Source organism: Chrysochloris asiatica, unplaced genomic scaffold (genome assembly GCF_000296735.1).
Source record: "Chrysochloris asiatica unplaced genomic scaffold, ChrAsi1.0 scaffold00031, whole genome shotgun sequence".
Classification (NCBI taxonomy): Eukaryota; Metazoa; Chordata; class Mammalia; order Afrosoricida; family Chrysochloridae; genus Chrysochloris; species Chrysochloris asiatica.
This window is the reverse complement of record NW_006408549.1, coordinates 22,288,258-22,301,541: the sequence shown is the minus strand read 5'-3', so window position 1 is coordinate 22,301,541 and position 13,284 is coordinate 22,288,258. Positions and strand designations below refer to the sequence as shown.

Below are 13,284 nucleotides of genomic sequence, written 5' to 3'. Positions count from 1 at the left end.
TCCTATCACAGATAGCATTGTACCTCATGACTGATCTGGCTATGTTCTTTTTGACAATGGATGCAACACCATTCCTCTTCAATTTGTCATTCCCAGCATAGTAAACCGTGTGGTTGACAGATTTAAAATGGCCAATACCAGTCCATTTCAGCTCACTAATGCCTAAGATATCGATGTTTATGCGTTCCATTTCATTTTTGGCAACTTTCAATTTTCCCAAATTCATACTTTGTACATTCCATGTTCTGATTTTCTATGGATGTTTACAGCTGTTTCTCTTCATTTTGAGTTGTGCCCCATCAGCAAATGAAGGTCCCATGGGCTTGTCTCCATTCGCATCATCACAGTCAACTCTACTTTGAGGAGGCAGCTCTTCACTAGTCACATTTTGAGTGCCTTCCAAGGGGCTCATTTTCCGGCGCTATATCTGACAGTTTTTCCCTGCTATTCATAAGATTTTCAGTGACTAAATATTCAGAAGTAGTTTGTCACTCCTTCTTCCTAGTCTGTCTTCATCTGGAAGCTCTTCTGAAACCTGTCCACCAAGGGTGACCCTGCTGGTATTTAAAATACTAGTGGCATAGCTTTCAGAATCACACCAACTCACAAGCCAGAACAGTACTACAAAAGAAGTGTTCAATATTGCCCTTAGAAACTTTCAACATTTCAAGTCAAATCTTGATTTTTTTTCTTAATTTCTTTCATCTTGAGAAATGCTGAGTGTGTCCTAATTTGGTTTTCTAATTCCATGTCTTGGCAGATTTCATTATAATGCTGACTTTTGTCTTCTTGAGCTGCCCTTTTAAATTTTCCATTCAGCTCTTTTATCTCTTTATTTCTTCCACTTGCTTTAGCATCTCTACCCTGGCAAGCAAGTTTCAGAGTCTCGTCTGACATATATTTTGGTCTTTTCTTGCTTTCTTGACTTCTTAATGACCTTTTGCTTTCTTCCTGGATGATTTTCTTCATGTCAGCCCACAACTCTTCTGGCCATCAACTACTAGTGTCTAATGAATCAAATCTCTTATTGAGATGATCTGTAAATTCAGGTGGGTTATGTTCAGGGTCATATTTTGGCTCTCATGTACTTGTTTCAATTTTCTTCAGCTTCTACCAATAGGTTTTTGTAGGTATTCTTTATTAGGTGAGGGAGTTACACTGTCTTTCTAGGTGCTAAAGATTTTATTATATATTGATATTTAATTAGGCAACCGTATGTGTAGTAATTAAGGTTTTGTGTCAACTTAGCTGTACCAGGATTCTCACTGGTTTAGCAGTTAAAATGTTGTCATCATTTCCTTGATGAGATATAATATCAATCCCATAATATGATCTGATGTGATCTGCCCTGATCTGATATCATTGTCCAATGTGTTGTTAATCCTCACTTCTATGATGTTAATGAGGTCAGATTCAACATGATTAGGGTGAATCTTAAACCAATCTCTTCTGAGATGTAAAAGAAGTGAGCAGAGAGAGAGGGACTCCCTGCCACCAAGAAAGAAGAGCCAGGAATGGAATTTGTCCATAGGATTTGCGGTGGGGTCCCTGTACTGTGAAGCTCCTAGATCCAGAGGAAGACTGATGCCAAGATACATGGAGCTCTCCAAGGAATGCTAGGCCTACAGATGCTAAAATCAGGCAAGGGCTTTTGTTCCAAGCCAGTGCTCTGAATTCTGACTTCTAATTTCCTAAACTGTGAGAGAATAAATTTCTATTTGTTAAAGCCATCTACTTGTTGTATTTCTGGTACCGCAGCACTAGTAACTAGGACAATGTGCTCTATATTTTTTTATTTTAGTCTTTGTCTTCTTGATCTACATGGACAGGCAAAGTAATGCTCAAGTCTTGGCTTCAGCAGATGTAGTCAAAGAATATATTTAATGTTCCCTTTTACCTGTTCTATTTATTTTCCATAGTTCTTTATGTCTTCTAATATATTATGCTTTTGTTATATATAATTTATATTTGTTTGCTTTCTATCTCCTATCAATACAATATAAGTTCTATGAGAGCAGGGTTCTAGGTCTGTTGTTTACACAATGTGTAGGATCCCTGGTGACAAAGTGATTAACTGCTCGGGTGTCAACTAAAAACTCAACAGTTTGAATCCACCAGCCATGCCATAGGAGAAAGATGTGGCAGTCTGCTTCCATAAAGATTTACAACCATGGAAATAATATACAGTCACTCTGAGTAGTAACCAACCTGATGGCAATGGGCTTTGATCCCAAACACCTAAAGTAGTGCCTGACGTGAAGTAGATGTCAAGAAATATTTGCTGAATTAGTGATTGGCACACAACACTATGAATTCATATGCAAATGGAAAAAGTGAAAGAACACTTCATGATTTATTTTTCTTCAATTACCTAATCTTTTCTTAATGCCTACTATTTTATTTTATGCTTTCAGATATCAACATGGCAGGAGAACCCAAACCATACAGACCAAAACCTGGAAACAAGAGGCCCCTTTCAGCACTTTATAGGTATGTAGACAAGCATTGTTTTACTATATATTGTAGTGAACATTTCTTGCAACTTTTTAAATTATATATAACCTATAAAAATGTCAAATATTTTAAACAACAATCCCTATTGGTCTAAAGTGCTTTAAAATGCTGGTGGTCAAAATATAAATATATCATGCAGCATTGGAAGGGACCTGGGCTCTATAACTTTCTCTTGGCTACTTAAACAGCACTTCTACAAAGTATGTCTCTACTGAAGTGTAATGAAAATCTCTAATGACTCTACCTGCCAAGTGGTAGAAAGCTCAATATATGTGTAGTCCCTGATTCATGAGTTTCTACTTTCATTTAGATGCATACTGCTGAGAATTCCCTACGTTCTTCCTAGCCCAATGGTGTATATATTTTTTTTTCAAAAAGATACATGTATATGACATACTCTGTTTGTGTTTTACATATGTTAATAAATTTCCACAACCCTATTATATAGCTATTGCTGCTTTCAGTTTATAGATCAAGAACCTGAGATGCAGTTTCCAACTGATTTTTCCAAGGTCCTACACTGTTAAATGATGTTACCAATACTTAAACTCATGCCTTCTTTTGCCCTACCCAAATTCTTTCCACTCTATCACTCAGGCTACTTTGTTACAAACTACATGTTTCTCTCACCCCCATTTCTCCAAAGCAACAAACACCAACGTTCTCTTTCCCAGACAGTAATATCTATTTCCTTATGCCTTTCCTAATGTTTTTGTGTCTAAGTCAAGTTAACATTCTAGTCTTTCCCCTCTAAACACACACAAAAAATAAATCCCATGCCATCAAGTCAAATTCAACTCATATTTTTTTTCCTCTGTTGTTGTTGTTGTTGTTATGTGCCGTGGAGTCGGAACCGACTCATAGCGACCCTGTACAGGGTTTCCGAGGGTGTAAATCTTTACGGGAGTAGAAAGCCTCATCTTTCTCCCGCGGAGCAGCTGGTAGTTTCGAACTGCTGACCTTGCGGTTCACAGCCCGAGTCGTAACCACTACGCTACCAGAGCTCCTTTTTTTTCCTCTAGGTGCCCCGATTTATAGATGTCCTGGTAGATACCTTAGACTAGATTTAGCACCTGTGTTGTTCTGCATGTGGTGTAAAATTCAGTTAATTTTGGAAATATGGAAACTGGAGTAAATTCAGAATTATCACTTTATGAAACAGTCACTTTTTAAAAAATTCAAATGCTACCGTCAAGCCATATGTCCCACTTCATGTACTTTTTCCATTGGCTTTTGTACTGTAAGTGCTGACTTTGCATCTATCTCTGTTAAATTCCATTCTGTTAGATTTAGCCAATTGTTCCAGTCTATTGAGATCTCCTATCATCCAATTTATGTGCTCCTTTTCCAGATACATATCATCATTCCATCTGTGTCCATATCCAAAAAGCTAATGTAAGTGTTGAGAAAATCTCCATGTTTCCTGATATCATTTGGATAAAGGAGAATTGAGTTATATATGTTCAGATTGATTGCATTCTGCTATAGTATAGCAGTGTTCTCAAAAGAGAGCTTCTTGCTGTTTTCTTGTCTGTGTTCTCTAAAAACAAGCATATCTCCTTTGCAGCCACTCACAGCCTCATTTCTTGAACTGTAAAATACAGAGTTGATATTAAATGAACTCTAAGGTCCCATTCATGGCTAGTATCCCAAGGTGTCTAATGAATGATGATCAGAGATTTTAAAATATGTACTTAAAAATATTATATTAATTTCTCTGATTGTTTTGGCTATTTTAAAGCTATAGGGCTTAGCAAATATTGATAACTGATCATAAGGCAGTATTGATGTTAGAGAGTAAAGATGCAATCACAAATGAAAGACAAATGAAAGTTTACATTGGCTGTGGTAAAGAAGAGTGTTTATAAAACGGAGAAATATGAATTATTTTTAACAGGCTTATTTTCAAATATATGTAGAACACTTCAAAAATAATATTTCCTGTTATTCAAAAATTAAATTGGCAATGACTGTTTTCTTAAAGAATAACTACTGACTTCAATGATGTTCATTTTCTTCATCTTCCCTTTTCTTAAATTGCTTTAATTTTCTTATGGGAAAGGAAGCTCATGACAAGAAACAACTATTTAAACTGTCTATTTCTCTATTAATGAGTTAGGTTGGATTCAAAAGAAATAAAGGTAGAATTTCACTTAATTCCACTGTATTGAATACAAATCACAGCAGCAAGGAAATGTTTATTTATCTTCTTTCTATTTGTTCACACAAATTAAAGCTAGGGTACAATGAAACTGCAAAGTGATAGCAAAGAAAAGAAAATAGAGCAAGCGTATAATTGATAAAGTGCTTTAAGATGCATTATCTAATACTTATGTAAGGTAAATAATAATATCCAACTTTTATGTAGACAAACTTATTATTTCATATTCTTTATTAATCTGTCCATCACAGATTTCCACAAGGTTGGTATTGTATGCCTTACTTTATAGATGAGAAAACTAAATTTCAAAGAAGATAATGGACTTGCCTAATGTAAATAGTGAGATTAGTTACTGAACTCTGGATTTTCACCTTCAAGTTCAGTGACCTTTCCACTGTATCATAAATCCTTATATTCATTCACTTGCCACTATTCAAACAATCAGATTATAAATAGCAGTTTCCTGACCACCAAAATCAATAATCACTTATACTTTTATACATATATTCCATTCCAGCAAATGGCAAAAGGAAAACTGTACAGACACTACATAAGAACAACAGATGTATCGCCTACTTGAGGATAGCAAGAATAGTTAACGATTTTGCTACTAACTAAAGATTCAGTTCCATCTAAAGGGGGCTCAGAAGAAAGACCTGAAGATCTGCTTCCATAAAATCACAGCCATTGAAAACTCTATGGAGTGTAGTTCTACTCTGAAATACATAGAGTTGTCATGAGTTGGAATCAACTCAATGGCAACTAGTTTGACTTGGTTTTTCTATGATCACAGACTAGAGGTTTTGAATCTGAAACTGAAACTGAATCCTGGGTCTTTCAACTCTACTTTCCATCTTGTTTATATTGTTGTATTCCCTTGAGTCAGTCAGTTCTGACTTTTAGCAACCCTACAGAACAAAGTGGAACTGGCTCCACATTGTGTTCTAGGCTGTCAGTTTAAGGGATTAGACTGCCACATACTTCTGTGGAGTGGCTGGTGGGTTTGAACTGCCCACTTTTCATTAGTAGCCAAGCTCTTAACCATTGTACCATCAGATCGGCTCTATTTTCTATGGTGGTCGTGGTGGTTTTGTGCCATGGAGTTGGTTCCGACTCATAGTAACCCTGTATAGCATTTTCCAAGGCTGTAAATCTTTATGGGAGCAGAAAGCCTCATCTTTCTCCCATGGAACCACTGGTAGTTTAGAACTGCTGACTGTGATATTAGCAGCTCGACTCATAACCACTGTGCTATTGACTATATCAAACTTCAAACCTCTTTGAGCTTAAAGTATCTAGCTTCTTTATCTAGTATAGCACTTGCATAATTTTCTTGAGTCAAAGGTTCTAAGGTCACCCTCAGGTTTGACAACCCTAGAAAGACTCACAGAACTCAAAAAAGTTATGTTGTTGGTTATGGTTTATTACAACAAAAGGATACAGTTTAAAATCAACAAAAAAGAAGGTGGCTACAACAAAATCCAGGAAAAACCAGGAACAAGCTGGCAGTTGTCCTCCCATAGTGGACAAGCTGGCAGTTGTCCTACCATACTCAATTCTCCTAGTATTGATATATAGAATCACATATGAATATATTACCAACTGGGGAAGCTCATCTGGGCCTTGGTGTCCGTGGTAAGAGGTAAAGGAATAAAGTGCCTAGAGTCCTGGTGTGGCACTGTGGGCTAATGCATCAGACTGTAAAGTTGTTTGAACTGCAAGGTCGGTGGTTCAAGCTCACCAGCTGCTCCTTGGAAACCCTATACAGTGTTGCTATCAGCTTGACGGCACTTAACAACAACAACAATGACGACATTACCTATTAACTCTCCAGTCCCTCCAGAGTTTTAATGGATACTTCTTGGTGCATGGTCCCAGATACACAAAATCAGACATTCACCATAAATCACATCACTAACATAAGCTATCTACTGAGTCCCAATGTCCCAAGTATACAAAGATGCTCTTATCAGACATGATATTCTAAGGGCTTAAAGGTTATCTCTCGCAAGCAGGTCGAGGGTCAGTACTGAAGAACTTTTTGGACAACCTGCAGGTCTGCTGAACAAACCTTTATTGTACTGGATAAAACTGCATAATTTAGGTAAAAGCACCTAGAGCCATGTAAGAAATATGATAGCAGTTGAAAAGGGGATGGTTTCTGCTTTCCAGTTCTTTTATCTTTGTGTCTGTTTCTTTGTCTGGAAAATGAAAGCACTGGAATAGATTCATTCACAAGACATATTTTTTGTGTCTATTATGCTCTAAGCATTATGGGAACTGATGCTGTGGGCAAATGGCACAGAAATGCCAGGACAACAATGAAAGAGAAAGCATTAAGAAATAAAATTAAAAATTTTTAATAGGTAATCTCTGATTCACCTTCCTGTTCTAAACTAACACATCGCCATAATTGTTTACTCTGTTGGGAGTCACAAATGATCTGCTATAACACTTTATTCTTTACCTACATTTACAAATAAATAAGGACACCATAAGTGAAGTATGCATATAGACCTATAAGAAAACATATGAGTAAGTTACTGGCTCTACTTAGTGGTAAGGGAGTGAAAAGCCTGAGAAATACACAGGAAGAAAGTAATTCTTGAGCTTGCTTCTGCATGAACAGGCAGTCACTCCGCAGATAAAGGGAAAGACGGAAATAGCAAGCATAGAAAATGTGTATGCAGGTATAGGACACAGACCCAAAGAGCATCTCATGGTAGCATCTGAGATAGCCTACTTGGTGGGGATAGATTACTAGTATGGTGTGATAACCCAGATATGAGAGTCCTTAAATATGAGATTAAGAAGATTTGGGGATATATTTTTCTTCAGGAAATATATAGCCATTTAAATATTGTGACTGATTTAAAATGGGATATGAAGGAGCATAAGAGTTCCCGATATGTCATATGCCCCAAGGTTCTGGTTTAGGCAGTTAGAGGAAGGATGATGTGATGCTGAGGGAAATGTGACTGGTTTACATGTAGGTTTAAGAGGTAGTTATTGTTAGGTGCTGCCATGTGGGTCCTGACTATAACAACAGAATGAAACACTGCCCAGTCCTGAGCTACCCCCATAATTGGCTGAGAAGAGAAAGAAAAAGAAATACTTCAGTCTTAAACATGAATTCATAAGGAAAGACAATTCATTAAAACAGCACTTGTAAAAATAATGTCTCCCATTACAGAATATTAATAAATGAAACATAATTAATCATCTGTGAACATTTTAAAAACATTGGATCTGCTCTTAATGTTGAATAGGAAATCCATTCTCTAGGGAAAATATTGTAACATTTAATAAATTATTGTTCCAATTGTATTGTTTACCTTATACAGTTTCTATGATACTCTGAAATATTAATTCTCACCCAAAAAGTGAGTTTTCCAACATGCCACATTTCAATTAATGGCTAAATGGGGACAATTATCTAATGGTTATGCTGTTACTTGTTAAAGGAGCCAGATCTTCCTTTCTGATGTGAGCAGAGCCAACAAAGATACGAGAGAACAGAACTACTATTCATCAGAGCTGAACAAATCCAGGCTTTCATTCAAACTAGAGGCAGCCCTCCTAATAGTAGGGAAAACAACTTCATAAAACATTTAATACACAAAGTTTCATCCCATTTATTTCATAGACATTATTAGGTTATCATTCTCAAATACGGCTTTGTTCCTCTCTTATGGATGTTTTTTGGAGCAATCTTGCCTTTTATAGCCACCTCTCCATCCTTTAGAGATGAACGTGGGAATCAAGATTGTCACTGCAAATCACATTAAGATTCCCAAAGATAATCACAGGATAACCCATAGCTACCAATACACTAACTCTTCACTTTATCAACTGTCTTGTTATCCAACATTTCACATTTAAGATAATAGTAAAAAACCCTATAATTCAACTACTTTGCACATTACCTATGTATATCTGGCAGTAGCAAATGCATAGACATAAGGCTAAAGTAATGTTAAGTGTGATGGTTAAAGTTATGTTTCTTCTTAGTAGTTTGGCAGTTATGTAATGATGTAGTCATCCTCCATTTTCACATATTGCCAACTTTCACATTTGGAACCCTGTCATGTTGATAAGTGAGGAGTGGGTGTATTACAATTTTATGATTACCAAAATCTGTGGTGGTAATTTACATGGATGTAAATTACACTATAAGAACTTCAGTAATCAAAAAACTTTCAAAGCATGGACTAAATTAGGTAAGTAAGTCTGTGCAGCAAAATATCTCTGGTGGTTTGTTTACCAGTGTACTTACATGAGCCCTACTATAATTCATATTGGTAACTTTGGCTCATTATGAGGGATCTGGCATCTCTCAAGTGGTCAAAATGTATTCTAGAACCTTGACAATGGAAATGAAAGCAATGGAAGCTAATTTCAGCTAATGCCAAATAGCAAAACCCAATATGGGAAGGCAGCACCCTAAATATCTTCACTTCACTGACTTTCATTGTTTACTAACTAGCTATTGATCATTTATTATGTGATTCCTTTGGCATATTAAAGATAATATACATTCACTTTTCATACAGGTTTTAATGTGTCTGGTGACAAATATCTATCTGCCTTTGCACTGGCAAAGGCATCTCTTTCTCCTACCTAGCCAGGTGGGCTCAATCAGAACTTGAGCTCTTGTTGCTCAGCTTTATCAACTGAATAATGGAAAACTAAAAGACTCTGCAAGATGTTGTATTTGAATTTTCTGAGATTGTTATAGATGCTCTACAAATTTTAATTATCATCATTATTTAGTCAAAGAACTTTGTTGTTGTTGTTGCTGTTAGGTGCCATCGAGTCGGTTAGGTGCCATCGAGTCGGTACCAACTCATAGTGACCTTATGCACAGGAGAAAGTAACACTGCCCGATCATGGGTCAACTCATTACTGTTGCCATGCTTTAGTCCATCGATGCTGCCACTTGGCCAATCCATCTTGTTGGGGGTCTTCCTCTTTTTCTCTGACCCTCCACCTTACCAAACATAATATCCTTCTCCAGTGACTGGTCCCTCCTGACAATATGTCCAAAGTATGAGAGGTGAAATTTGGCCATCTTGGCCTCCAAGGAGTGCTCTGGCTACACTTCATCCAAAGCAGACCTATTGGTTCTTTTGGCATCCCCTTTCAATATTCTCCTCCATAATTCAAAGGCATCAGTTCTTCTATGGTCATCCTTATTCACTGTCCAGCTTTCACATGCATATGAGGTTATTGAAAATACCATGGCTTAGGTCAGGCGCACCTTAGTCCTCAAGCTGACATCTTTGCTCTTCAGCACTTTAAAAAGGTCTTATGCAGCAGATTTGCCTAATGCAATACATTGTTTGATTTCTTGACTGCTGCTTCTATGAGTGTTGATAGTTGATCCAAGAAGAATGAAGTAGAAAATAAAAAAGGAAGAACATGCTCAGCATTTCCCAAGCTGGGGGAACTGAAGAAAACATTCAAGCCTCGACTTTCATTATTGAAAGATTCTCTGGGCAAATTATTGAATGATGCAGAAAGCATCAAGAGAAGATAGAAGGAATACACAGAGCCACTGCACCGAAAGGAAATGGTTCATGTTCAACCACTTCAAGAGGTAGCATATGATCAAGAATTAATGACACTGAAGGAGGAAGTCCAAGGTGCATTGAAGGAATTGGCAAAGAACAAGGCACTAGGAATTGATGGAAATAAAAATTGAAATCTTTCAAGAAAGTGAGGTGGCACAGGAGGCACTCACTCATCTCTGCCAAGAAATTTGGAAGACAACTATCTGGTCGACTGATTAGAAGAGATCCGTATTTGTGCCCATTCCAAAGAGAGGTGACCCAATGGAATAAGGAAATCATCAATTTCTTTGATATCCTATGCAAGTAAAGTTTTACTAAAGGTAATACAGAAATGGCTGCAAGCAAACATTGACAGAGAACTTCCATAGGTTCAAGCCGGATTCAGATGAGGCCATGGATGGAACAAGGGATATCATTGCTGATGTCCGATGGATCTAGGCTGAAAGCAGAGAATATCAGAAAGATGTTTACCTGTGCTGTATTGACTACGCAAAGGCTTTTGATTGTGTGGATCATGACAAGATATGGACAACATTGCGAAGTGTAAGTATTCCTGAACACTTAATTGTACTCATGAGGAATCTGTACCTGGACCAACAGGCAATTGTTTGAACAGAGCATCAGAACACTGAATGGTTTAAAATTAAGAAAGGTGTACGACAAGGTTGTATTCTTGCACCATGCTTATTCAACCTGTATGCTGAGCAAATAATCCAAGAAACTGGGTTATATGAAGAAAAACATACCATCAGGATTGGAGGAAGACTCATTAACAACCTGCAATATGCAGATGATACAACCTTGCTCACTGAAATGAAAACATTTGCTGATGAAGATCAAAGAGCACAGGCTTTGGTATGGATTACATCTCAATATAAAGAAAACAAAAATCCTCACCACTGGACCAATAAACAATTTTCTTATCAACAGAGAAAAGTCAAAGAATAAGTCTATAATAAAATATTTTGGAAGGTTATTTTAAAAGAGCCTTTAGCTATGATGATGCTGTTGCTAAAATTCACCCAGCAAGCTAAACAGGTTACTGTTTCCTATAAGCACCTAAACAAGAAGGAACAGTTTTGAAAAACATTACTTTTACTCATAGGATGTCTTTCATATTTTAACACTAAGCATAGGTAATTTATAGACCTTTTCATCTAAAATGTTTAAAGAAATGCTGACACAATACCAATTAAAATTGTTTTGCTGCAGGCAATTCCCTGGTAGGTTAAAGAATGGTGTATTTCTGATCTTTTGTTATGCTTTTAATATATGAATATCCGATTTTTTTACATATGAAAAGAGGGAGGCTTGTTGCTGTTGAGGAATGCCATGGAGTTGGAGCTAACTCACGGGGACATTGTAAAGGGTTTCCAAGAAGTGACTAGTGGGTTTGAACCACTGACCTTGCAGTTACCAGTCCAATGCTTATCCTACAGTGCCACAGCAGGCAGGCTAGATATTCTAATTTCCTATTCAGAGAATCAACTCCCAAGGGTTTTGTGATTGACTTTGTTGGCCTTCAGGTTGTTTGAAAGCCACTTGTCTGATATTAATTAATTTCTGAAAGACTCAGAACTACACTACCACTTTTAGAAAGAGGAAAACAAGAAGAGCTCAGAATTTGGCAGAAAATTGAGGGAGGGGTTGTCAAGTTGGATCAAGAGAAGGCTTTACCTATATTAAGAAAGCATATGCAAAGATATTATAAATGAGCAACATACTTAGCTATCAAAAATCCAACAGTTGGTTTGGGATGGAAACATAATAATTTGTGTAACCATCTAATAAAAGACATGATTCCAGGCAATATAGAACCCTGAGATCATCTAAACAGTATAGTAGGCACAGAACCCTGAGCAGCAGTTGTAAAATGCAGAAATACACACAAAATGTTTTTAAGCTAATGACATTTCTCTTTTAAATTTTCTCAGAGAAAACCAAGGAAAGTTTTTTTTGCTCTTGGAACCAGAATAAAATAGCTCTGAAGTTTTTTTTTTAAAAAAAAAAATCATATCAAGTCAATAATAGAAATTAGTTGACATTTATTTAATATGCAATTTATAAATTGGCATAGCATTTTGACTAGTGAGTAAAAACTGTTCTGACTGAAGGTGAGAGAGCTTCTACCAAATTTTGGCAATGTCATAGAACAAAGGGCCAGAATAGAATTGATAAACAATTTGTGTTCAGGAAAATTTTCATACAGCATTGTCTTGAAGAAGAATGAAAATAATTACTGATTTACCCTACAGCTACTCCCAATCTGACCTTTGGAGTGTGTATCCAAAAACTAACTGAATTCTTCAAAAGAGTGCAAAGTGCAAGGCAAAATGGTCTTACTAATTTATCTAGTTCATTTTCAATTCAAAGGAACCTTTAGGAATGCATTTCTCCAAAGCTCAAGGCTCAAAATGATACCCAACATCAAATAGATCACCCCAACTCCATGGATCCAGAAATCTGAATTCAACGAGAATTAAGATGGTTTTTCATATATAATCTAAATATCCTGAGATCACAAGCTTGTGTATATAAATGAAACACATTAAAGAAATAATCTATTACCATAGGGTTGATGATTCAAATTCACCAGCCGCTCCTCAGAAATCCTATACACGGGTTGCTCTGAGTCAGAACTGACTTAATGGCACTTAAAAACAAAAATACACTAGCACACACTCACAGAGTCAGAATTGTGTCTTTGATATGAAAAGATACAGAGAGAGCGAGAGTAAGCGAGAGAGAGAGAGAGAGAGAGAGAGAGAGAGAGAGACAGAGACAGAGACAGAGACAGAGAGAGACAGAGAGAAGCAGGAGGAAGAGGAGAATATCTCTTCTGCTTTTCATTACACCCTACTGAAAGAGCCACAAAATGTGCTCCTTTTCCTCCAACATTTTCAGAATTGAGTAAACTAATTTTCAGTGTACACTTACTGCTTCCCATAGGACTTGCCCACAAATCCAGTGGTAATTAAACCAAAACCAAACCCACTGCCATCAAGTCAATTTCAACTCAATGACCCTATTTGGGCT

General features: G+C 36.8%; 1 protein-coding gene across 4 annotated transcripts in view; it reads left to right on the top strand.

Moving 5' to 3' along the window:
• RALYL (RALY RNA binding protein-like) overlaps positions 1-13,284 on the top strand; it is a 1,110,405-nt gene that overhangs the window by 869,928 nt on the left and 227,193 nt on the right. For all 4 annotated transcript variants that reach the window (XM_006859244.1, XM_006859245.1, XM_006859247.1 and 1 more), the window contains one exon: positions 2,415-2,490. In XM_006859244.1, the coding sequence (XP_006859306.1) occupies positions 2,415-2,490 (76 nt within the window). The remainder of the gene's footprint in view (positions 1-2,414; positions 2,491-13,284) is intronic.